The sequence below is a fragment of the Colobus angolensis genome, unplaced genomic scaffold, assembly GCF_000951035.1.
Source record: "Colobus angolensis palliatus isolate OR3802 unplaced genomic scaffold, Cang.pa_1.0 Scaffold113, whole genome shotgun sequence".
Lineage (NCBI taxonomy): Eukaryota > Metazoa > Chordata > Mammalia > Primates > Cercopithecidae > Colobus > Colobus angolensis.
In genome coordinates this window covers 495,360-521,427 of record NW_012112364.1, presented here as the reverse complement: position 1 = coordinate 521,427, position 26,068 = coordinate 495,360, and the positions used below count along the sequence as shown (strand labels likewise).

At 51.1% G+C, this 26,068-nt stretch overlaps 2 protein-coding genes across 3 annotated transcripts; one reads left to right on the top strand and one right to left on the bottom strand.

Moving 5' to 3' along the window:
• The first annotated feature begins 1,859 nt into the window (after positions 1-1,859).
• LOC105523505 (atherin-like) lies at positions 1,860-3,706 on the top strand. The gene has a single exon (XM_011958322.1). The coding sequence runs from the start codon at positions 1,861-1,863 to the stop codon at positions 2,626-2,628; it is 768 nt and encodes a 255-aa protein (XP_011813712.1). The 5' UTR covers position 1,860; the 3' UTR covers positions 2,629-3,706.
• A 6,298-nt stretch (positions 3,707-10,004) lies between these two features.
• On the bottom strand, positions 10,005-17,254 carry CDX2 (caudal type homeobox 2). Of its 2 annotated transcripts, none has more exons than XM_011958305.1 (3): positions 16,353-17,254; positions 12,797-12,942; positions 10,005-11,302 (listed from the first exon to the last, which is right to left on the bottom strand). In XM_011958305.1, exons 1-3 carry the CDS (start codon positions 16,891-16,893, stop codon positions 11,048-11,050), a joined length of 942 nt encoding a protein of 313 aa, XP_011813695.1. In that variant the 5' UTR covers positions 16,894-17,254; the 3' UTR covers positions 10,005-11,047. The 2 variants fall into 2 exon arrangements, with proteins under 2 accessions (XP_011813695.1, XP_011813701.1); XM_011958311.1 differs by having other exon boundaries at positions 11,094-11,302; positions 12,801-12,942; positions 16,353-17,222.
• Positions 17,255-26,068: the final 8,814 nt, after the last annotated feature.

The following is a 26,068-nucleotide window of genomic DNA, read 5'->3' as shown; positions in this document are numbered from 1 at the left end:
TGAGTGGCCGCACCTGGCCCAAAGTCTGCACTATTCAGAGAGCAGACTCAATAATGCTTGAAATTGTACAGTGTTTGATGTCAGAAAGGCCTAAATTAGAATCTATCTCATAGAAATGAATGCTGGTTGTTTTAAAGCTTAAATAAAATAATTTAAGTTTAAAAATCAAGCATGAAGGCTGGGATATGCAAGTATTCACTCCATTTCTTTTGGTTCTGTTTGCTAGAAAAGAAAAATCATCAAAGACAAAATGCGAATGCCCAATAAACATGAAATGTGCTCAACCTGCTTAATAATTTCAGAATGAAAAATTAAATTGGTTACCATTTTCTGTCCATCAGATTGGCAAAAATTTAAGAGATAATGTCTAGGGCAAAAGAGGATATGAAGAAAGGGAAACTCACTCAAGGGGACTGTGAATTGTGTGACTTGCTAAAGTTTTTTGGAAAGCAATGGCTATCTTTACTAGAGTTTTAAAATGTACACATTTTTTGACCTACCATTTCCAATTTAAGAAATCTATCCTTTAAAAATACAAAACTACAAAAGGGTATATGTAAAAACTTTACCTTTATATGGTTTGTAATAACAAAACACTGACAACAACTTAAATGTTCATCTGTAAGGAAATTGTTAAATAAATTGATTTTAAATTTTTTCCCACTAGAATTAAGTTCCCCAAGAATAGGGATTTTTAACGGTGACGATTACTGCTGTTTTCCCAGCACCTAGAACATAGTAAATATTCAAAAGAAATGATTGAGTCGATAAAATTCTATTACATCTTCATTTACATAATGCAATGGACATTTTAAAAATTGATGTGATTTATGTGTAATGACCTGGGAAAATGCCCATGATATATTATTAAATGATACAAGCAAGTCACAAAGTAAAGTGTGACTTCATTTTTGTTGTTTTTTTTTTAAAGGACAGAAAAGAAAGAACAAGATTATATGTAATACATATTTGTGTAAGCACAGAAAAATTCTCGAAATGACGTCCAACAGAGTGTTAACATTGTTAACAGAGGGATGAAATTGAAAGGATGGAGGAGAAGTTCCTTTGTTCTTTTCACATTTCTGCATTGTTTAACCTTCTTGGAAGGAATTGTTTGTGCAAGCCCTTAGCTCAAACCAAACTAGACTTTACTATGGGAAAGTCAGTCGGCTCGAATCCGCACACACATCAGGGAACAGTGAGCTTGATACTGTTACGTATTCTTTGTACAGTATTGGTTTGTTGCCTTTTTAAAAGTATCTGTTGAACACTGGTATATTTTGCTCCTCGCCTCTCAGTAGTCGCTGGGCCTGTTCTTTCCAGCAGGTATTTCTCCTGCAGAACCTGCCGGCTGGCCCCCGCCCTTATCTCTGGATTGCTTTGGAACCAGCGCGGCTTCTGTGGGGCAGCTACTGTGTGCACGCTCGACCTTTGCCACCCTCCGCGTTGATGGGAACTGGAGGAGAATGTGGTTTAGACACAATGTGGCCCAAGCGTCCTTGTTTCCTGAATGTACCCCAAAGTACAGTCCCATCTCCAGTTTTGAAAGAATTCCCCGAGAAACGGGGCTTGAGTGGAGGGGGTGGAGGTGAGAGGGGAAGATGAGGTGTTGGAGAAGCCCGGAGTATGGGGCCTCTATTAATATTAACTTTTATTAAGACTTGGCCTTTCTTTCTCCGGGGTTTCACAAAGCAGGAAGTCAAGGGCGGTGGAACAGGGAAGGGAACTGGCAGGAAGAGAAGACCTTGAGTAAATTATTTAGCTGTGACACGAGATTAAAAGTGATCCCACCCTCCTCCCTGCCCCACACACCCTAAAGTGGGCCCAGGTTGGGGAGCAGCGCTCCAGCCGCCACTAATCATGGAAGCTCAGAGGCGAAATCAGGTTCCCGGGGACCCGGAAAGTTGCTGGAGTCTGGTGAGGGGCAAATCAGGAAGTGTCTTTGTCGGAGATGAGATGGAACCCGGCTTTGGGGCGCAACCGGGCTCTGGGGGATACTGCCTTTGCCCAGGTGGCAGGCCGCGCCTTCTGGTGGCTGCGAAGAGAAGGAGCGGAGGTTTTAAGAGCCACAGCGCCTCCGGGAGAGTGGAAAGGAGGAGATTCGCTCGCGCCTGTTGTGCGAGGCGACACCCCGGGAGACCCACCCGCAGCCCCGCGCCCTTGGCCGAGAGGCCGGGAAAGCCACCAAGGCGGCCGAGAAGGGCGGCGGGGCACCCCTCAGCCCCTCCTGCGGCGGCTCCGGCTGCTCCAGCTCAGCCTCCCGCTGCCCGCCCCGAATCCCAGCTCTCAGATCGGCCGCAGGGCTGGGGACAGAGGCCGCGGGGTCCCGGCCGCTTCGCCCGCTCAGCTGGAGCAGCAGCGCCCCCTGCCGGGGACCTCGCGCAGGCGAGACAGGCCAGACGCCGGAGGCCGCGGGCGGCTGCCCCTTTGAGGGACCGAACACACCTGAGCTCCCTTTGCGCGTTCCAAAAATCAAATCCCTCGGGCCTGGTACCACCATCGCCGGCCCAGGTCGTCCAGCTACGACAGGTCGAAGGCCAGTGCTCCGGGCCTTCTTCGCCAGGTGGCTTTGGCGTTCGCGGCCCAGGTTCCCCTCACCTCCGCGCCGTAGTTACGCGCGCCTTTTGAAAAGCACGGCGTCTTCAGGTATAAGGACAAAAACAACCGCGGACACCACACCGTTCGAAAGAGGAAAAATAAAGTGCCCTGAATCTCAGGGCGCGACTTACGGGGCGACGGGCTGCGGCGGAGAGGCGCTCCCAGAGCTTCCCACCCGGCAGGAGGCCGCGGCGCCGGGACCTCGCCTGCCTCCACCGTGCGCCACCCCTCGGGAGACGCCGCGAATCTCTCCAGGGAGCCCCAGGCCGCCGCGGAGACCCAGCAACGACGGGCAGCCGGCCGAGACCGACCGCCTTGGGCAACAGCAGCGGGACACGAGCCCCCGGGCGTCCTCTGGGAGCACGGGGAGGCACTGGGCTCAGGGAAGCTGCGCTCCGAGTGGCCTTGGGGGAGGGTCAAGGAGGCCGGGCCCCGCGGCGGCCGGGAGTGGACGCGACTAGTCCGCGTAGGCCGCAGGGGTAGGGGCGGATCGCCACTACCTGAGCTCTATCTGCTCTAATGGTTGGGGTAGATCCGCGAAGATGCCTGAATACCAGGCCCAGCGCTTCCCCACGCTGTGTTGTAGACAACGGGCCCATTTGGGCATGAACAAAGAACAAGTTTCATCCATTTTTCTGTCTGAGACATTCAAAGACTCAAATCTAGACACTAGTTTTTCTGAGGTAGAAGTGTGGCGGGGACGGGGCGGGTGGGAATACACTAAAAGTTAGGGTGAGGAGCTTGCTTCTTGTCTATTTTGTCTGACTACAGATTTGCAAAAGGAGCACCCGGCTTTACTCAGTAATACCAAGCCCTCCTAGAAACTTACCCAATGAACAGCTTCACATGGCATGATCATTTGATGAATCGCATTTTAGTTTCCCATTCCGGACAAATATCCACCCAAGAGAACCAATCGTAACACTGGGTGTATCAATACATGTCAAGACTCTCATTTCTCTGTAGACATGATAAATAAATGTCAATTGTTGGTTTTCTGTAGACTTGTGATCACCCCCACGAACTGTCAAACTGTCATCTTCCAGTTACCAGAATCTGAAGCATTGTCTAATGTGCTATGTGTATAACAATATATCACTAACAGCGATCTGAAAGTGTAAAGATGTTTATGTAAAATTCATAGATATGATGAAAATAACAGGAATGAATGAAAATACAAGAATCTGGATTTCTTAAATATGCATTATTTTTAATAAAGTGGTCCAAGGGAAAAATAATGCTTTAATTTTTTATGTGTGGAGTCCAGACAAGCAGTCTTTCTTTTTGTTCTTCCTGCACTCTTCTACATTTCTATATTGTTACTAGACAGTGATCTCTGGTTCTGACTTATTTATGTCTTTTTTCTGTTTGTTTCTGGCAATGCACATAATAAGAAATATGCACATAGCAATATTCTTGCTGTTATTATTCACAACCACTGAGACAAAAAAAGCAGCAACGAGTAGAAATAAAAGAGGTCTCAGCCACAGAATGGCAAGAAACGTTATATGTTTTTTAGGGCCACTCTTTGCACCTCATTTTAGAGATAGGTTGCTATTTATCAACTTACTGACCTTGGGAAGACCCCAACCTCTGAGCTACCACTTCCTCATCTGTAACCTGGGCATCCAGTGAGGTAATGTAAGCCAATGTAGCATTGTACGCTTATGACTAGACCCCAGTCGTGACATAAGTTGCTTCTGTCTACAAAATAGAGGGCTGGCAGGGCGCCTTGGCTCACGCCTGTAATCTCAGCACTTTGGGAGGCCGAGGCAGGCGGATCACAAGGTCAGGAGTTCAAGACCAGTCTGGCCAACATGGTGAAACCCTGACTCTATTAAAAATACAAAAATTAGCTGTGTATGGTGGCGCGTGCCTGTAATCCCAGCTACTCGGGAGGCTAAGCCAAGAGAATCACTTGAACCTGTGAGGCAGAGATTGCAGTGAGCCAAGATCGGACCACTGCGCTCCAGCCTGGCAACAGAGTGAGACTCTGTCTCAAAAAAAAAAAAAAAAAACAAGAATAAAAGAAAAGAGAGGGCCAGGTGAAGTGAAGTCTGAAAACAGAATCTAGTTCTGTTAAGTTTTGCTGTAGCTGTTGTTTTTTAAATATTAGCTACACAGAATGAAAGAAAAATACCCGAAGCGTATTTTGTGAGTAGGAAACAGAGCCTGCCCTGGTCATTGTTAACAACTCCTAATCTGTGGTTTAGGTATATAATCTTTGTTCTTGACTCTACTAATGATCAATAAGTTAAAATTATTTAAGTGCCACATAACAAGCCATCATAAGTCTGTACTACAATGACTTTAGCTCTGCATTGTTCTTCCTTGTTTGCTTCCCTGAGGTTGGAGAGGAACTTATCAACTACCACTTGCATAAAACCTATTATCATCATACTACAGATACTAAGTGTGATGATAGCAGACTGTTAATCCTGAAAGTTCTGAGATAACACATGAGCAATTAGGAAAAAATTCCTTTTTAGTTTTGAAGTTAAAACTCAAATATGAAAGTGCATGAACTGCCTGGGGTTTTCACTTACCAATAAAATATTGGACACATAAACCCAGCACATGATATAAATATTATTTTTAAGTAATTGTGCGTGTGAAGGGACGGTTTGGCAATCGTTTCATCTCAGGGAAGTCTTTTTCATGGATCAAAACTGGTTGTGTTGTGGTTTATGGATTAGATCTCTAGAACAGAATCACCAGGATCCTGCTTTACTGGTCATTTAACTTTGGGGCTCTGGCAACCTGGTTGATATTATCTATATCTGCTGTGGTTAATGACAAATGCCAATTGGGAAAAGCTGTTGTTAAAACAAATGTAATGTTTGGGCACTAGAGATGCAGGAGCCAAAAGGTCACCTAAGTGCTGCCCCCACCTTTTCTGGACTGATTCCTCCAAGAAGAATGTCAAGGTAAATGTTGTTATAATCTCTGGAACTCACAGAGTCTACTTTCTTTATTTGGAATTTGAGAGTTGTTTTTTTTTTTTTTTTCTAAATCTAATGTCATAACCTTCTAGAAAGTCATGATATTTGATGTATATATGTCTATATATGTATAAATATGTATAAAATATCTCTATCTTTATTTATATGTATGTATTCCTCTGATTTGTAGCTAAAGAAAGAAGACAGTAGGTGATTCTTTTGGCCCAGTATCACACAGCTAGCCCCACAGCCATCTCTAAAACCTGCTTGGTGTGTTAAAATCATAGTGCACCCACTCCAAGAAGAGCAGGAGGCAAAAGGAAAAAGGCAAAGGAAAATTGACTGAATGTAGGAGTTGTGGGGTTGAAAATGTGTGCCGTCTAAGTGTGATTAAGAAGATAAGTTAAATGTTTATTTTAAATATTTACAAATTAATCTACATTACTTAGATATGAATGTTTTTGTTATACTCTGAAACAAAACCAATTTAATGCAAGATCTGCTGCTGTAATTTTACTGTAAGGGAGAATTCTGGAGATAAGAGTAAAACACTTTTCTTAAAACAACATCTAAGGATGAATCAGCCTTAGAGAATTTAAACCTCAGCACCCTCCTGGGGTGGTTCCTGAAGAGCACAGAATTAATATTGAGGTGTTGGAGTAGAAATTGTCTCAAAATAAAGAAACTTTTAATGCCATCTAGTTAGAGTATCTGCCTGTCTGCCCCTTTTGGGTTAAGAGTGTGCAGATGGCCGGGCGCAGTGGCTCATGCCTGTAATCCCAGAACTTTGGGAGGCCGAGGTGGGCGGATCACCTGAGGTCAGAAGTTCAAGACCAGCCTGGTTAACATGGTGAAACTCCGTCTCTACTAAATACACAAATATATATTAGCTGGGCATGGTGGCAGTCACCTGTAATCCCAGCTACTCAGAAGGCCGAGGCAGGAGAATCGCTTGAACCTGGGAGGCGGAGGTTGCAATGAGCCGAGATTGAGCCATTGCGCTCCAGCCTGGGCAACAAAAGCAAAATTTCGTTTCAAAAAAAAAAAAAGTGTACTGACAAGAAGATTCTCAACTACATCCTCAACTAATCTTGATTCTCCTAAGTGCAGCTAGAAACTAGATGTTCTAGTTGGGAACATGTCTTCTAGTAAATAAAAGGGCAAGTAAGCTATACAGACCAGCAACTTGTCGCCACATCTGGAATGCTGCTTAGTGCCTTGCCACTCAAGATTTTATGCAGATACATAAAGTGGCGATCAAGAAACAACATACTTCAAGCAACTTTGACAAAGTAAGCAAAGCTAAATGCATTAGAAAAAAATTCTGGGAAAGGGTTATTCTATCATAATTTGAGAAATTATCTTCCTCAAAAGCTCTTTGTAAGGACTCTCCAGCACTTTGCAGAATACAGTACAAGAAGCAGCTCATATTGTGACTGGGGTCTAGTCATAAGCATACAATGCTACCCTAGCTTACATTAATTACCTCATTGAATCCCCAGGTTACAGATAAGGAAGTGGTAGCTGAGAGGTTGGGGCCTTCCTAAGGTCAGTAAGCTGGTAAATAGCAACCTGTCTCTAAAACAAGGTGCAAAGAGTGGCCCTAAAATATATATATAACTTTTTGACCAAAAATTAGCCGGGCATGGTGGCGTGTGCCTGCAGCTGAGGCAGGAGACTCTTGAATCCAGGAGGTGGAGGTCACTGAGCTGAGATCACTCCACTGCACTCCAGCTTGGGCGACTGAGGGAAACTCCATCTCAGAAAATAACTAACTAACTAACTAAATAAATAAGTAAATAAATAAATAAATAAAATAACTTTCCTTGCCATTCTGTCGCTGAGACTTCTTTCATTTCTGTTTGTTGCTTCTTTTTTTTCCCTGAGTAGTTGTGAATAACAACAGCAAGAATATTGCTATGTGCATATTTAGATTGTTATTTAATATTAGTTTTCTTCACTGATGTAGACCCCTTTCTGCATATTATTAGAAAGAAATGAAACACATTGCAATGAAATATTCGTTGCTTTCATTAGCAGTCCATCGTGTTAACTTTATTGGATGAATGTGACAAATCTACGAATTGTTCATGGCGGGGTTCGGGTGGGGCGGAGACTCAGGCTGTTCATTCTCCATAAATACTTTTTTGTTTGTTTGTTTTTGAGGCGGAAGTCTCTCTCTGTCGCCCAGGCTGGAGTGCAGTGGCTCGGATCTTGGCTCACTGCAACCTCCAAGACTCCCGCGTTCAAGTGATTCTCCTGCCTCAGCATCCTGAGTAGCTGGGATTACCGGAGCGCGCCACGATGCCCGGCTAATTTTTGTATTTTTAGCAGAGACGGGTTTTCGCCACGTTGGCCAGGCTGGTTTCGAACTCCTGACCTCAAGTGATTCACCCGCCTCTGCCTCTCAAAGTGCTGAGATCACAGGCGTGAGCCACCGCGCCCGGCCGATAGATACTTTTTTTTTTTTTACCTCAGTTCCACAATACTGATAGGTTTTATTCCCATATTTATCCTAAATTTCCAGTCTTACCATATATTAATACTGTGTCCACATTACTGTAATTTTAGGAAGAAAACATCTTGTGCAAAATGACCCTTTTAGAAAGGTATAGTCCCTCTCTGCCAATTTTGTTTTCCTTAAACATTCAACAAATCCAAGAATCTCCCCTGCCTGTCTTAGTTTGAACTTAGTTTCAACAGGCCCACGGCCAACGTAGAAAACTCTTGCAGCGCCCGGGTTTGGGCTCAGCCGGAGTCGGAAGAGGCGCTTGCACCTCCCAACTGAGTGAAAACTGGAACCTTTCCGAGTCCACGAGCCCAAGCCCCATCTCTTCCCAGAGCGCGCGCGCCCTCTGGCGCCTGAGCCGACTACTGGACGCGGTGGAGGCGTGGGATTCGGAGGCCCCCACCCCCAGCTCTGCGCTGGAGGCTCCAGGAGCCGCGAGGTCATCTGGTCTCAAATAACCTCAGGCGCCCCTGTGCAGGCCTCCCTAAACTCCTCAAGCTGCGCTCCCCACTCGTGCCACATCCCTCGTTCCGTGGGTATTGCTCCGGGAGCGACACACTTGGCGTTAGAAGCGTGGTGGCCTCACTTGCCGGAGAGGGTCCTGGTTTTGCGCCTTTTCCCGTGGCCCGGGAGGCTTGCCAGGCGCTCGCAGCAGCAAGCCGGGTGCTTGCGGCTCAGAGAGCAACAGAGCTCCTTTCCCTGGCCCCGTACCCGCGTGCAAGGGGACCTAGCCCCGGGAAGGGGAAGAACTTGTAATCGCTTGCAGCGGGACAATGTCGACTTTTGAACCTCTAACCACTAAGCAAACAACCCATGTGCTCTTGCTCCACTGTCCAAACAGGGTTTATTGACAGGCGTTTCACGGCAACGCATAGCAACCGCAGCGGCTAGGGGGCGGGCGTGTGGGCGCGGCCGGGGTGCGGGGAGACCTGCGGGGCACCGGGACTCAGATTGGCCCTGACCCGGGACCTCTCGCCCAGCGGACCCGGACAAGACTTCCTCCTCTGCCCGGCACCCCCCAACCCCGCGCCCCACACTCCTGCCTCTGGTTTCGAGGCCAGGCGCCCGCCGGCCGGGCCACCGGAGTCCGTTTCCCAATCCTGGAGCTGTATACGCCACCCGGAAGGGCCGCGGAATTGGAGAGGTGCTGCAGAGGGTCTGTACCTCTTGCTGTCTCCCGGCTCTGCTCATCCTCCCCAACTGCCCTTAAGGCGCCTCCGTGGGTGCGCTGATTAGGCTCTCGGATGATGGTGAGAAGATCGAAACGAAGGGCTAAGCGCCCCTCGCCCAGGTCCTGCCCGGAACGCTCAGCTCGGTGGCCTCCAGGATCAAAAATCTCAAAGACTGCACCCCGGTCCCCAGTGGATCGGCCAGATAACAAGCAACTGTCACTAAAAAGATCATTTTCTATTGGGTCTTGAAATCTTGTTTGTGGGGTGATTGGGTGGGAAGTGGGGCGCGGTCCGGGATAAGGAAACTGGAGGACAGAAGAAAGTGGAGATAGAAAGGGCTCACAGAAATGCCCAGTGATTTACAGAAGACTAAATTCATGGAAGTGCTGTCTTGGGAAAGTAGGGGGAGTTTTTTAAAAAATTTAATGCTCACGTTTAACTAGCTGGGTTGTGGGGTGTCCTCAGGAGGGAGTCGCTGCAGAAGGGAACTGCCTGTTGTTTGCAAAAAACCTCCATGTGGATTTGGTGAGATGCTATGAGGGGGCCCTCTCACCTCCACCCCCTATAATTTCTGGCTGCTGGGAAGCAGCTGGCCATTCAGATGTGCATTTTGCCCAAAGGCACCCCCAGGAGAGCCACACATTCCAAGGCTGGGCTCAGGCTTGGGGGCAGGGAAGGTCTCAGAACCTGCTCTTTCAGGCTTCTGATGCTCTGGGGTAAAATGAGCCTGTCTAGATAATCTCCACTCCCTCTCCGAATTTTCCAAATCAGCTTGCAAGCAGAGAAGATATTTCATTTCTTTAAAAAATAGTTGCAGACAAAATCTGAAGATAAATACAGAATCTGAAATCTGGAAAGCCATTTATCTCTTTTTCTTTTTAGAAAAAATTCAACTGTGTTCAAATACTCCCCACTTCCCTTCACCATATCACTTCTTCCCCCCTGGATCCAGAAGGCTTTGAAAACTCTGGCTTGGATGTTACACAGACCAACAACCCAAACAGCAGCAACACCACCACAAACCCCCCAACCCCCTTCTTCATCAGCCCCAAGATTGTGAAAATGGCAGGAAGTCCAGGCTGGCTCTGGCATTTATAGCACTGATATACATTCAGCCCAGAGAAGCTCTGGTGACAGGCTCTCTAAACAAGTCCCTGTTTGGGCCCCCTGGTCAGGCCTGGAGTCCAATAACCACCCCTCATACCACACCCTGTGCATACACCAGCCAAGCCTTTCCTGGTCTGGGAAGGGAAGAGAAAAAAGACGCAGGCCACCTGGGGGTTCTGCAGTCTTTGGTCAGTCCAGCTTTCTATCTTAGCTGCCTTTTTGGCTTCTGCAGTGTAAACCTTGCCTGCCCGGAGGCAGGAGGCCCAGCTGGACCTCCGAGGGAGGGCCATGAGCAGGCAGCAGCCATCTTGGCCTCAAACTTGCTGTTCCCCTAGGTCCCTCTCTCCCCTCAGCTCTAGCCAGAGGTGCAGCCTGCAGCTCTAGGAAGAGAAGAGCTGCGGAGGAGGCTGAAGGCCTCGTTGGTGTGGTCAGTCCAGGCAATGCTTCTGCCAGTCCCGAGTGAAGCCCAATGGCAGCTCTCTGTCTCCTCAGTGGCAGAAAGAGCCGGATTGGAAAAAGTAAAAATCTGGGAGAGTATATTTCTTGAGGCCCCAAATCCCACTTGTCTTACTCCTGGCTCCCATTTTTCCTCTGAGAGCCAGGTTTGTAGGTCTACGGCTGTGGGTGGGAGGGGAGGGGTCTCTCCTGAGGAGTCTTGCGGAGTCCACGCTCCTCATGGCTCAGCCTGGAATTGCTCTGCTGCTGCAGACCCCTGTGGGTCACTGGGTGACTGTGGGGTTTAGCACCCCCCCAGTTGGCCCCAGAACCCCTGGAACAGAGCCAGGCACTGAGGCTTGTAGGGAAGACACCGGACTCAAGGGCTCCTGGACACTTCTCAGAGGACCTGGCTGAGGCTGGGGAGGCTGTGGTGGCGGCGGAGGCGGCTGCGGCGGCTGCTGCTGCTGTTGCTGCTGCAACTTCTTCTTGTTGATTTTCCTTTCCTTCGCTCTGCGGTTCTGAAACCAAATTTTAACCTAGAAATGGAAAGGTGGAGAAAAGCACATGGTGGTGAAGATGCCAGGGAAAAAAGGAATAGTACCCAGCTGTATCATCAACATCTTCCGCTCCAACTACAGAACTCCAAGTCCTTCTATAAGCTTTCCTTGGGTGTCCCCATAACAGCTCAGCCCTGGATCAATTCTCAGGCCCAATTCAGCCTCATGGGGAAGAGTCTTCCTCCCTCCTTGCTCCCTGGGTTTGTTTTCAAAGCAACTTTTATCTACGCATTTACTGGAAAAGTTTAAAGTCTCAGAACCAAGGAAAACAGAAACTGCAAGGCCCTTTCTACACAGCAAAGGGAGGCCAGTGCTGGGTGGTGTACTTCAAATGGCAACCTTTGACCCCTCAAGGCTAAACTAAAATGTAATTTTCCTCACCTTAGAGCTGAAAATGAGATTTAATTGTGTGGCTTCCTGGCTGTGAAGTTGGCCTGTTTTTCTAGATGATATAAATAAAATGTTCATGAACCAAGTCTTGTCCCTCTAGTTTTTATGAGAGACTGAGTATTTTATTTAGTTTATTTTCTTAGGTACAGTGCTAGAAACAAATAGAATAGGTCTTTAATATGTCTTTATAGACCCAAATGGAACTCTGGATTAAACTAATACCCCTGGCTTTTTTTCACACTTCCTATATCCCTCAAAAAGGGATAGAGAAAAAAGAGAGAGAAAAAAAATCGACATCATCAAAAAAAGAGGACTAAAGGTAGAAGAGGACCTTTAAAAAAATACTCCAGGGCCAGGCACAGTGGCTCACACCTGTAATCTCAGCACTTTGGGAGGCCGAGGCAGGTGGATCACCTGAGGCCAGGAGTTGGAGACCAGCCTGACCAACATGGAGAAACCCCATCTCTACTAAAAATACAAAATTAGCCAGGTGTGGTGGTGCACGCCTGTAATCCCAGCTACTTGGGAGGCTGAGGCAGGAGAATTGCTTGAACCCGGGAGACAGAGGTTGCAGTGAGCTGAGATCACGCCATTGTACTTCAGCCTGGGCAACAAGAGCAAAACTACATCTTGGGGGGAAAAAAGTACTCTAGGCCAGGCATGGTGGTTCACACCTGTAATCTCAATACTTTAGGAGGTCAAGACAGGAGGATCACTTGGAGTTTGAGACCAACCTGGGTAAGACGGTGAGACCATCTCTGCAAAAAATTTAAATATTAGCCAGTCATGGTGGCTCGAGTCTATAGTCCAAGCTACTCAGGTGACTGAGGCTGGAGGATCCCTTCAGCTCAGGAAGTCAGGGCTACAGTCAGCTATGATTGTACCACTACACTCCAGTCTGGACCACAAAGCAAGACCCCATCTCTACTAAAAAAAAAAAAAAAAGTGCTCCAAAGACGAATGCTTGCATCCTCCTGCTTCAGTCTCTCCACAGATTTAGATGGCCCCTGCAGCCAGATTTTCTAACTCTCATGGTCCTCTCCCAGGCAGTGGCCTGCCCGGAGGGAGCTAGGTGGTCCCCACCTGCCTCTCAGAGAGCCCCAGCGTGGCGGCCAGCTCGGCTTTCCTCCGGATGGTGATGTAGCGGCTGTAGTGAAACTCCTTCTCCAGCTCCAGCCGCTGGTGGTCCGTGTACACCACTCGGTATTTGTCTTTCGTCCTGGTTTTCACTGTGGAGGAAGGAGAAGTGAGGGCTGAGAACTGCAAGGCAGCCCATCAGTCATGGGTAATGACAAACCTCCCTAACCCAGGGACATTTCTCTTCCTCCACCACCCCGGGGGGCCCGGGTTTGGCTGGTTCCTGCCAAGTCTGACAAGACCCCCCAGAGGGTCCTGTTGGGGGAGGGTGTGAGGCTAGTGGAGGCAACTAAACTAACCTTGGTATTAAGTGGTTTTTTTAAAATTAAGAAGAGTGGAAACCTAATTCACACAGAGGATAGCAGAATGTAACCACCCTTTCAGTAAACCAAATACAGTACTGACACATATTTGACACCAACGGAAAGGGGGCAGGGTGAAGTGGCCAGGATCCTGGAAACATCTAGATTTCCAGGTCTAACAGAGATGGAAGCCCACCTGGAAAACAGCTGTCATTGTGGGCACATGTTGTAGCGGAGTTGTAGGGGTTACTACTTTGCTTTGCTACAAGTGGAAAGCAGGGCACAGGAGCTGACAAGTCGCCAGAATCATCCCCCAGACACACCAGGCCCATCTGGTGGAATTGTGAGCTGGGCTCTGGCAGAGGGAACAGGCAGAAAACCCCTCCGGCTAGGGACACTTTATACCTGCCCAAACCAGGTTTGGCTTTTGGTACTTTTTCTTTTTTGACCCTCCATTTATTCCTGCTGCAAACTCGGCCAGAGTTATCCTGACCAGTGATCTATGCTCATTGGATTGAGTCAACATATTAAATCTTAGATTGATTGTTTTACTGAAGGACCTTGACAAATAGTGTCCACAGTGTTGGAGCAAGTCCGAGCCTGGCATCTCCACCAGGTCTGTCTTGGCTCAGCCCTTGGCAGAGCCCTGGCCAGAAGCTGTTCTCTGGCTCCGTCCCACTTTTGGGTCTTCTTGCAGCTGAACAGGTTCAATCTCCCAGTGCCCAGTCCCACAGAAAGATCTGAAGGGCCTGGGAGTTGCCTGGACGTGTTTAATGTCCCGCAGGCTGACTTTGTTCAGGTAAAACCCTTTGCAAACCACAACAAAAGCGTCCTGGGAAGATACAGGCCTGATCAGAGGGAGCTCCCCCAAGCCGCTGAAAGGGGAACACAGCCACAAACAATGCAGGACAAGGCGATCTTATCAAAGAAAAGCCCTTTCAATGCCTTAATAACAACCACATTCTGTTTGAATTACCACTACTGAGCAAATGGCGGCCCCGGCTTTCATCCCCCTCCCCGCCAGGCGTATTAACATAAACACGGCCCTGCAGGCGCATTTGAATGGCCCGATCCCGCGCCTGCCATGAAAGTAAAGGGAATTGACGCGACTTTCTCCACACGCGTGACCGCCTCAAACCCACTCCAGGCTGCCATTGGTACTCGCCCCTTTTTACAGATGAGGAAATGGAGAATCAGACCAGGTCATGCAGATAGCATCAGGCGGGGTTGGCACCGGAGCCTGACTGGAGCCACAGAGGACACCCCCGGAGCTGGGGCTCAGGGCAGTTCCCTCAGTCGAACACCCCAGGAGGGAGACTCGCCTGGAAGTACCTCGGAGCGACCCTTGCTCGGGTGCTGCCCCTTCGGTGTCCCGGACGAGCCGGGCAACGCGATGAGCAGACCCTGTGCGCTCTTCGGCCCGCGCCCCACACCCCCTGGGAACCTAGGAGCGGGGCTGTGGAGGGGTGGGATAAGAGGGACTTGTCAGAATTCATTATTGACTGCGAAAGTCACCACCCTCTTTCCGGGCCCTAAAAGAGACAATGGCAGGGCTGGGAAGGTGTATATCAAAGCAGGCCGGGCCGCATCCCCCCTATCCACCCCTTGACAGATGACGCTCCGCAGAGGAGCCTGGCTCCGGCCGGCGGGCTGCGGCCACCCCACATTAACATCACAAGGGCACCCGGCGCCGACTGCGGCCTTGCCACCTCGGCGCGGGACTTCACATCTGCTGACCTCGCGGCCTGGACTCTGGCGGCTTCCCTCCCGCCCCCTTCCCGGCCCTCACCCCGCGGCCACTCTCCCGGGACACGCAAAAGTCTTCCTTAGGGCATGCGCGACCTCCGCCACCGCTCCCCAGACATGCGCTGTAGAAAGTGGGTCTTTGGGAGCCAGGATCTGGGAGCCCCTGCCAGGAGGAAGGCGCCTCCTCTTGGAGAAGGGACCAAACCAAAGTTCTGCAGCCCACCCGAGGCTGATCTGTGGCCTTCTCCCCGGACGGCCGCATTCCCACCAGGACTCTCCCTAGCATGTGCACAGTGACGCAGAAACCAATGCCCAGAGGCAGCCCCCAAAGGGCGCTTTGATTTATACTAGTTGTAATTGGCTATAAACTTCTGCAAAGTGCCCATAAGCAGCGTGCCTGCCCAATTGGGGCAGCAAGGAGCGAAGCAAGAAAAGCGGAAGCGCTGAGGACTGTGGAAAGACTTCATGAAATAAAGGGGGCACTCAACTAGGACTCTCCCCACCGCACTTCCTTGCCACCACTAGGCACACTCGAACACCAGAAGGGGCAGACCTGGAGTCAATGAGCCCCACAGTCCGGCAAACCTAGGATCTTTTTCAGATGCACACACACACTCACAGACATCCCTGACACCCTTTAAAGGAAGCTGTGCGAGAAACGACCCCTACCTGGAGTGGCGGCTTAATTCCCACCAGGGTTTCCTCCCCGTCTCCCTGCTCTCCCCGCAGACGACTGCCCCTCGGTTTCTTGCCCCTAGCCCTCCAGCTTTTGCTTGAAATGACCCCTTCACAGGTCACAGGTTCAGAGACGGGGCGCGCCCCCGTCGCCTTAGCAGCTGGGGCCAGCACCTGCTTCCCAGCGACAGCAGCTCTACCTGGTCTGTCTGCTCGCTGTACCTTGAATTGGCCCGAATGGCCAAACACTGTCCCACGCACAGGCTAGCCGTACCCCGACATCCTCCCACCCCCTCCAGGTCAGTTCTCTTATTAGATGGCTCAGATGGGGAAAGAGGGAGCTGAAAGAAATGGCCTAGATCTAGCCCAAGAAGGTTCGAGCCTCCCTCTCTCCTCGGCGGCCAGGAGCCAGGCAAGGAATGCATGCGGCAGCAAGTGGGGGAGGACGCGATTCTGCCCGCGTCCGGCAGTGCTCACGCCGACATTCCCTAGAGCTTCCCGAAGGTGCCCTGGGGTTGCGAATGAGGAGCTATTGAAAAGAGGACGCCTGAACACGGTGTTGTGAGACTCATAATATTCATTCCCAGGCTCAGTAGGTCAGAGAAGCCCCGAGGGGCCAGAGGCCCCCGAATTTGTCCCCGGACCGTGTCCCTCCTGGCGCGGAGCTCCCAGACAGCCCGGGACTCCCCTGTGCGTAACGGACGGGCGGACGCGCAGCAGCCAGTGGTTCGGCCCGCGCCTTCCCAAGCACGGTCCGGCAGGGCGCAGCCTCGGCTTACCTTGGCTGCCGAGGGACTGCTGCGTCGGCTTCCGCATCCACTCGCACAGGTTCCGCCGCTGGCCGCCGGGGGACAGCTGCTCGGCAGCAGCGGTGGCGGCGGGCCCAGGAGGGCCGGGGTTGAGCGTTTGCAGCAACCCAGAAGCGCAGGAAGGCGCGGCGGCCGGGTGGTGCGGGTGGTGATGCGCGTGGTGGTGCGGGTGGTAGTCAGCGGGGCTGCTGTAGCCCATGGTGGCGGCCGGGGAGCCCCCGTTGAGGCCGTGAGCCACGGCGTTGGCGGCGGCCGCGGCGCCTCCGGGCGCGTAGCCATTCCAGTCCTCCCGGAGTGGGGCGCCGTACGCTGCCGGCCAAGACGGCCCTGGGGACTGCGCGCTGTCCAAGTTCGCTGCCGCTGCAGCCGCGGCCGCCACGTGGTAACCGCCGTAGTCCGGGTATTGCGGGGGGCTGACGAAGTTCTGCGGCGCCAGGTTGAGGCCGCCAGAGTGGCGTACGGAGCTAGGGTACATGCTCACGTCCTTGTCCAGGAGGTAGCTCACGTACATGGTGGCGAGGGCCCGGGAGCAGACCTCACCATGCTGCCTGGGGACGGACGCTGGAGGCTGCCGGGGGGCACGAAGGGAAAGGGGCGAGGGGGCTCGAGGAGCTGCGGGTGGCTGCGCCCCAGCCTGCGGTGCTCCGCTGGCTCCTCGCGGCGCTTCTGCCCCCGAGGAGGTCCCTCCCTCTGACCTGCCTCCTCCCTCCCTCTCTTTCTTCCTTCTTTCCTCCCACCTCCTTCCTACTAGGTTGCAGAGGCGGGGAAGACCCGCCACAGGCTGGCGTGCGGAGCCCCAGGCCGGCGGCCTTCGTGATTAACGAGTGTTTACAAGACTCTATTAGTAATGACACAGACACCAATGGTTGGAGACGTCGAGGCGCAGCGCGCACTCAACGCACAACCCCCTGAAACATAATTTGCATTTTAAAAGATAAAGGGGGGGAGGTTCGTGAGAGGGCAGCGACCTGATCACTGCTAAATATTCAAACCTTTATTGTTAAGAGCTTCCTCCTTCCAACCTGGTGCACTTTAACCTCCAATCACAGGTTCAAAGAATGAAATCAAGAGACTTACAAAAGACAGGGGAAGAGAAAAGGCTATCTTGGTGGGAATCTGAGCTTGGAGACAGGAGCAGTGGTTGTTTATGCATTTTCAGGGAAGGGGGCGGTCAAGAAACTCCTTCTGTCCCAAACAGAAAAGAAAAGAGAAGCCATTGCTTTGATGAGAACGTTTCTGACCAACCTGGTAGGTGACAAGCAGAGAGCCCTAAGAGATGAGCCATTCCTTCCCGCCCTGTGCTCCTGGCCCGGACGACTGCAGCCCTAAACAACTGTCACCTCCAATCAGTTATTTTCTTGACCAAGGAAATTACTCGCCCTCCGTACAAGATAAATTATGATCCTAGATTCAGGCTACAACTATGACTTCATCTTACGTTTGAGATTTGATTTAAAGTGATTTATTGATAAACGTTTACATTCGAGAATCAAAAGTTTTAAACTACAAAAGTAATGCGCATGTGGTAGAAGTTAGGCTAGTGGTTATTGGCGTGCATAACTGGAGGCGAACTAGGGGATCGTTGGTAACGCTGTTTCTTAGGCTGCTGGTTACATGGAGTGTCAGTTTATGAAAATTTATTGAGCTACACTTGTATGTTTCTTATACTTGAATAAGTGGTTAACAATGAAGGAAAAGAGAATTTCTGCTAATACTTAGGTATTTATGTGTCTTACATCATACCTATATCTTTAAAAGTCTTTGTCCTTTACAAAGTGAAACATTCTCCGAAGAAATTTATTTTTCATCTCCAGGAGATCACAAGGCAACTCAGAGCCGTTATTAACGATTGCTAATGAAAAGCTCTGAGTTGAGAAACGATCTCTCTCGGTTTGGGAAGCGCTGAGGCCAAGGGGCCTAGGGCTGGAAGCAGCCGCCTTGGGGACCGGAGCCGCGCAGCCGGGGATCGGGAGCTACCGCGACAGGAGCGCGGAGGCGGCGAGATTCGGCTCTCGCGCGCGCCCAGCTCGGTTTCAGCAACCGCGTGGAGTGGGCCTGCGGCCGCCGTTCACCTCCTATACCAGCCTTTGACAGCGCTGCCAGATTCGGGAATGAGGATCACTGCGGCGAGGCCCGGCGGGCTGGGCAGCCTGACTCGGTGGCTTTGAGCGCTCTCAGAACCCGCGGGTGCTCGCGGCACTCCTGGAGACCTGCGCTTGTCTGTTATTGTCAAGGGTTTCGCTCGGATATTTGTCACCATCGCCTTCATCCTGTCGTTTCTGGGGTGCTCTCCAGTGTCCTTTGTCTCCCTGAGCCTCACATCCCCCTAGGATCTAGAACAAAACCTAGGAGGTGTTTTTATCCTCCCCATTTTACAGGTGACAACCAGCACGTTGCCTCTGCAGACACACCTGAAAGCGATCAGAACTAACCTAGGGCTGCGGGATCCCGTTTTTTGGTTCCTCCCACCCTTCGTGTTTGTAAGGAAGAAGGCTAAAAATGAGGGTGGTGGGGTACTCAGGGGCCAAGGAGTTGTGCACTCAAGAGGTGGGAGACCGAGCTGGTCCTCCTGGGGGACTTCCAGGGCCTGGCCTGGACAGCCGAGTGTCATCGGACTTTCAGAGAAATAAAACCGGAAGTCAATTGCAAACCCCGTTACAAAACCCAAATCATTGAGAGAAGGGCAGTAGGGGAGGTCCGCAGACCTGACGGGGTGGGAATGTGGGAGGTGAAATGGTGGGCACTTCGAACTTTTGATCTAGCAAACATCTTCCTCCTCTTCCTGGAGACACAATTCCCCTTTCCATCCCCCACATTCCCCCCTTCCCAGGCCTGAGCTCTGGAAGCCGAGGCTGAGGCTCCAGCCTATGTCTTCGGAATGTGGGCATTCTTTGAAACAATCGCTTTATTAGGGACAGCCATTCCCTCCGCCCTGCGGTGGCCGCTTCCTGTGTTTTTATGGCCCAGGCTGCCGGCCTCTGGCTAATTGTCCCCGTTTTCCAGCTGTGTCTCTGTGCTGTGCCCTGAAGAAATGGCTCTGGCCTGCTCATCCAACTGCTTTGGGAGCGGGCAGGGCTGCTGTGGTCCCTCAGGTCAAGCCAGGCCCCATAGCAGGCCAAACCACAGGGAAGCCGGAGGCTCACTTGGAGTGCTCCAGCCATGGAAAGGAAATCATTGTGAAAATGAACATTTCCCTCATTGCAAAAATGGGTCTCCTTAGCAATGGCATGGCACAGCTGTGGTCCCAGGGTCTAGACGGTTCGGTGAGGGGAAAGGAGCTGGTAACTGATGTCCTTGGACAAGCTTCTCAGCATGTAAGCATCCCGGTACATCCAGCTTGCGCTCAGCCAGGAGAGGGCCCAGCTGGGTCCCTGAAAAGGCAGGGTTGTGGGAACAGTCAGAGAGGGTAGAAGGTGGCTGACAAAACTCTAGGAGCCTGGTCCTCTTTGCCTTTAGAGAGTCCTGGCCACTAGCAGTTTGGTGCCCCATGACTGGCCTCTGGAGAGCAGTTTGGTGCCCCATGACTGGCTGTGCTCAGGGGCAGCCTCTCCAGCCTCTCCAGCTTCTAAGCGCAGGCCTGTGTCCCTGGGAGGAAGCAGAAGCCGCCCACATCAGGGCTCCATGCAGGGCTTTCTTGGTCCTAGGCCCCAGGTGCTTGGCAGCTTTCTTAGGAGCCTTTTGGCCTGCACTGAGCAGCCCGCAGGAAGGGACGGGGTGGTCGTTCCTTACCCCCCGATGCCAGAGGTGCCCTTTCACCCTGTAAGTCCTGCTGCTGGACCGGAGAAGCCTGCAGCCACTCACTCTGGGAGAGGCAAACTTGTCTGGGAAGCTCGGGCCTGCGGTTGGCCTGGGGCTGAAACTGCAACTCCACAAAGCCAGAGCTAGAGTTGACATCTAAGGCAGAAAAGGGTGGGGAGAAAAAGAGACCCTGGTAAATGAAGCAACAGTAAAACTGCAGGAGTGGCCACGATCAGGTTATCAAAAGGACGCCTCTGTTACTGACAGTATAGAGGCCATTCCACATTCTTCAGAAAGGGACCAGGCACGCAGGATCCTGGCTGGTGGCAAGGGCAGGGGCCACAAAGGGGGTGGGAAGCGGGAGGCTGCTGGAAGGGCGGGCTGCCCCTCCAGGCAGATGAAACATTCCTTAAATCCAGACATCATTGACACAGTTCCCTGCCTGCTCAAAGGTCCTAGTATTTGCTCTGACTAAGGGGACCCTGCTCTGCCTGATAATTGTGGCTCCTGGAAATTGGGGAGTCCACTGACTAACATAGCCCAGTTAGGGCAGGCCATCTCTACCCACCTTAGCATGTAAGTTGATTTTCTGAATCTTTTTTAGATCAAGAAAATTGTCCAGCCAGGCACAGGGGCTCACACCTGTAATCCCAGCACTTTAGGAGGCTGAGGCAGGAGGATCACTTGAGCCCAGGAAAGCGAGACCTTATCTCTATAAAAAAATTAAAAAATTAGCTGGGTGTGGTGATGTGCACCTGTAGCCTCAGCTTCTTGGGAGGCTGAGGTTAGAGGATGGCTTGAGCCCAGGAGTTCGAAGTTATAGTGAGTTATGGTTGTGCCACTGCACTGTAGCCTGGGTGACAGAGGGAGACCCTGTCTCTAAAAAATTTTTTTAATTTGAAAAAAGGACAATAAAATTATCCAAATAATGTAGTCTTCTATACCTTGCACAGGAAACTCTTACCTTTCATTGACCTGAATTCCAGGGATAATTAAGGAGTGAAAAGGAAGAGAATGTCAGCGGACAAAATTATTCAGCTTGGCCATCTATACGGCTGTGGAAAAACAGCTCAATCTCTACTCAATTCGGAGTTTAGGGAGTCTTTCAGCCATTGCACTCAATCAGCCATCTACTTACACAAAGAAAGGCTCAGTAATGGTTAGTTTGACCCCAACAACCCTGTCTTGCCCTGCCACAGCCCACTCAGCTAACATCTCTGGGAAGGAAATCAATGACACTGTCCTTTCAGTAGGGCCTCCCCGGAGTCCGCCACCTGTCCAGCCCTATCAGGCCACAATAGATCCCAACATGTCCACCCTGAACAGCAGGGAGGGACCGCAGCTGCCCCCAGCCACCCAGGCTTCATTCACAGCAGCAGATGTGTCCTTGCCCAGTGGAGTGAAGCATGTCTTCTTCCCAGGCAAACTGGGTGTCTGACCCTCTCTACCTGAGGAAAGGTTTCTGAATTAATGGGAGGTCATGTGGGCTAACACGTTACCACTCAGGGACCAGGCCGCAGGAGAATGCGATGAGAAAAGCCAGCTGTTTTACGTTTGTTGTGAACAGACTGCCAAGCTTTCTGATCCAAGGCAAGGAACACCTTTTTGTTTTGTTTTGTTTTGTTTTGTTTTAATTTATGCTTCTCTTTCCAAAATATATTCTCACATCCAAGAGATCAAGGAAAATTAAGAGCCTCAGGAGAAAGCGTAATATTTGGGTACAGAAATCTGGTTTGGTACATTGCGTAAAAGTTAGGCAAATAAATAGTCATTGCCCATTTTCTTCCTTTCTTCTGAAACTAGGGCCTGTGGACACTGTTTGGGCATTGTATAACACATTCTGTGTGGTGGGTGAGGACAGAGGATGATTTAAATCCACAAGGGGGAGGGACTTGGAGGTCTCAAAGATTGGTGTCCCTAGTGGGAACCAGGACTTCCAACCCAAAGGAAACCTCTTGGTGCTAGGAGCCCAGGCTTCCCAAGCAGCACCAGCCAACTGTTACCACGTGGCTTTGGAGTGGAGAGCTTTCAATGAACATTTGTTCACTCACCATTGTCTCGTGCCTAGAATGACCTTTGTTTGCCACATGAAAATATGTTCCTAGGAAGTCCTACAGGGTAAGTTTTATGTGGCTAAGGGAAGGAGCTTAAATAAGGCTCTGCTCTTCTTGAGTTACTGGGCCCATTGGCTAGCTGCATTCCCTGGAGGGGAGCCAGGGGTCTTAAAGTCTGTTTAACCTTTCCATTTTACAAAGGTGAACCCAAGGCCCAGAGAGGTTAGATGATTTTTCCCAAGTTGCACAGCTAGCTGTTCAAGTCCCTTAAAGTAAATGAGCTACAGTATGTGCGTTCTTTGCAACCCATAGTGATCTGTATAGATGTTTATTATTACTACAGCTGCTGGTGCCACCTGGAAACATTGCACCCCAGCTGCAAAACGAACTAGCACGAGTTAGAGATTCCCATTTTCCCAATCCCACCCCCCACACCAAACAGTACCAGAACAATCAGCTTCTGCTGTTGCTACAGTTCTGACCACGCCCCACGCCCTGTGTCTTTCACAGGCACCCCATAACTGTGGTTTATTCATTTATTGCATGAATTTTCCATAAATTCCATCCCAGATTTTTCTCCAGTTGACAAAGATGGTATCCATCTACTTTTGTCTCACAGTAAATACTTCCTTAGAAGAACTCCTCTTGGGCCGGGCACCGTGGCTCACGCCTGTAATCCCAGCACTTTGGGAGGCTGAGGCGGGTGGATCACGAGGTCAGGAGTTCGAGACCTGCCTGGCCAACACGGTGAAACCCCGTCTCTACTAAAAATACAAAAATTAGCTGGGAGTGGAGGTGCACGCCTGTAATTCCAGCTACTTGGGAGGCTGAGGCAGGAGAATCACTTGAAGCCAGGAGGCGGAGTTGGCAGTGAACCGAGATCTCACCATTGCACTCCAGCCTGGGCGACAGGGTGATATTCCGTCTCAGAACAAGAGGGAAGAAGGAAGAAGAAGAAGAAGAGCTCCTCTCTATTTTTGAGTCAGAACTGATATCCTGTGGCTAATCTCTAGAAATGTGTCATATTTAAAATGGGTAAAGATTATGTATAGAATTTATGTTGCCCTTTTCCCTTTCCTTCCTTTCAATTTTAGTGTCCGTAGACATCTTTTGGGCTCACAGACCAAAATGCCTACCTTTCTGGGTTAATAAAGAGGAGGCCCCATTCCGTGTCCCAGTTAAGTTACACAGGTGAGTGACAAGCCCAGGTCAGTTCCTGAGTTCTTATCTGGAGCTGCGCTCTTCGGTCCCTTTACTGGGAGCGTTCTCCTGCCCCGGCTTGGACATTTCCAAGGGAAGTGAAAATCCGCAAAGCCGCCCCCACTTTGTAAGGGACTGTGCCTGGAGGGTCGTCGATTTACAGAAATTGAAACCAGCTCCTTGCCTTCCAACTCTTCTTGGCCTTGCCACCGTGATTGGTTTTGTTTTCTTTGTGTTTTTAACGAATTAGTAAGTAAAATATTAGTTGTTCACCCTGAAATCTGCCCTAACCACTTCCGTACCCCCTGAAGCTCGCTGGGTGCGCCCCGGGCTGTCCCTTCCCTGAGCAGCGGGGCCTAGAGTCAATGTGTGATGATTGCTGCACAAGCTGGGGTCCACGCGGCCGGGGCTCCTCTCCCGCCTCGGGCGCACAAGAGGCCAGAAAGCGGAAAGTGGCTCTGCCAGGCCAAGGCATGTCGTTATTTGAGCCAAGAGCAAGCTGCCGGAGAGAACTGCCCTGCCAGGCCGCCACAGGTGACTTGCCCACGCGAGCCACGGCCTCTGCGCAGAGCTCCTCCCGAAGGGGAGAATCAGAGCCACCCGCGGGTTTGGTCCGGGCTCTTCCCAGCCCGGCGCCCACGCCCCGCGTCCTGCGCTCGCCTTCGCGGCTGCTTATGCTCAGGTGTTCCGGAAGAGGCGCCGCTGCAGCTCCAGCACCTTCTAAAGGGACAGACTCAGCATCTGCCTCCATCTGCATCCCTTCCCGCAGGAATAAACCATTTTCCGGACAAGCTTTGAACTGTTGAAATGTAACTGTGTAATTGGAGACAACGGGGTCGTCTCTGGGAGGTTCTGAGCTCATCTACTCTCATGCGGGGAACCCAGCCCTGATGGGATCTGTGCATCTCACATGAGCTCCTTTACATAAAGAGCACAGACTCTGCATCTGGGGCCTGGTTTATCTAAGCTTGGGGTTTATCCCCAGGCTTGGGACAGGGTTCCTGACTACAGTGGGTTATTCTGAGTCTTAGGCCCCGCCTGTGGTGTTTGGATCCTGGGTCAGAAAATCCTCTTCACCAAGCAGCAAGTTAATATGTATGTCAGGAAATCCCCAGGTTACCCTGGCTAGAGAGAGGCAGGTGTCTGGCCCAGGCCTAGCACCCCACCATTGCTGCAGGGTCCCAAAGAATAGGAGCGAGCCATGGAAATTTCTTCATGGTGTGCACATAGTTCTCCTACACCCAGAGAAGCTGTCTAGCTACAAGGCCCGGGACGCTGGTAGCACCTGCCCCACTTCCAGCTTCTCTTTCCTTCAGCCTTACCACAGCAGGAAATACTGTGAGATGGAAACGGGAAAAGGGCTTCCTTGCCTAAAATTCCTAGTGCTCCAGGAATGATTTATTTCTATGGAAAATCAGCCCCAGAACCAAGGGTGCAGCCACGCAGCTCTTTATGGAAAGGTTTCCTTGCTGCTGTTGTTGTGGCTGCTGCTGCTGCTGCTGCTGCTGCTAACCCTGGACACGGTTGGTGACTAATAGAAGCTCTTGTCTTCAAAAGGGCCACCTCTGGCCTTCACCTGTTACTTTGTCTTTGCTGGGGAGACCATGGGTGTTTCGTTTCTCCTCTGCCAATAGAAGCCTAAGTAGTATTTGTTGGGGCTCTTTACACCTTCCGTGTGTGGAGGGTGGTGGGAGTGTCGGCGGGTGGTAGAATGCGGTGGGCTCCTCCGCAGGATGCTAATGTACTTTCCCCCAGTGGACAGTCTGGCTGCTGGTGCAGGAAGCTGCCCAGCCTAATAGGGGTCTGAAACTCCAGGGCTGACAAGCAAAGATTTCTATGGGCACTTCCCTCCGTTTACTCGACACTGCAATCTCGCTTCATTCTGGGGTCCAAATACCCAGCGCTGCTCAATGAGTGTTATTATTTTAATAATTGATGGGTTTCCCGGGGCAGTCGATCCAACTCCCAAAGGCCGACCTCCGGGAGAGATCTTCAGGCCCGTCCGGCATGGACGCCCCCCCCTCCCCCCACCCCCGGTCCCCTGCCTTTTAGAAGCGATGGCTGCAGCTATTCCGTCCGTCCCCACGGGGCGCCTTCCCAACGCCAGCCCCTCGGAGGGCTCTCCCCGGCCCACCGCCTCCCTCCCGCGGCTTCCCAGGCTCCCCAGGCCGGACCGAGGCCAGCGTTTGACTTTCCTGGCTCCCAGTCTGCTCCCCTAGTGCCCAAGAGCGAGAACACCGCTTCCGCTCACATGTAAAGGTCGGGTGCAGCAAATGAAGTGGGAGAAGAGAAAAACAAACAGACAAACCGCTGTAGCATAAAAGATTCCTTTTCCGTCCGTTTTGCTTTGCAGTTCGGGCTTAGCAGGAGAGGGTTGGGGAGAACTGGATAAACGCTTTGGAATCCACAAAGGCCGGTGGTGTCGGGGGCCGCAAAGGAAGTGAAGAATTGAAGCAGTGAGCTGGATAAATCCGGGGCAAAGCACTAAACAATATGGATATTTTGGCAACGTGTGCGCGTGTGGGTGGGTGGACAAAAGGACCCATTACTCGTATGATTGCCTCAATTCTCCACTTCCTTTGTGCACGTGTATGGACGCTGTTTCAGGCCCGGGTCCGCCTCCCGCCCAGGACGCACAGCTCCGGGCCGTGGCCCCCGCGCGTCCGGTTGTGCCTCCCAGGTCCCTGGCCCGCG

Bases quoted from the DNA above. Each gene is read 5' to 3' on its own strand.
- CDX2 (XM_011958305.1), bottom strand. From the start codon at position 16,893: ATGTACGTGAGCTACCTCCTGGACAAGGACGTGAGCATGTACCCTAGC. The intron at 12,943-16,352 runs GTAAGCCGAGGC...CTTCCTCCACAG, and splicing joins GCAGTCCCTCGGCAGCCAAG to TGAAAACCAGGACGAAAGAC. The intron at 11,303-12,796 runs GTGGGGACCACC...TTCCATTTCTAG, and splicing joins TGGGGCTCTCTGAGAGGCAG to GTTAAAATTTGGTTTCAGAA.
- LOC105523505 (XM_011958322.1), top strand. From the start codon at position 1,861: ATGGAAGCTCAGAGGCGAAATCAGGTTCCCGGGGACCCGGAAAGTTGC.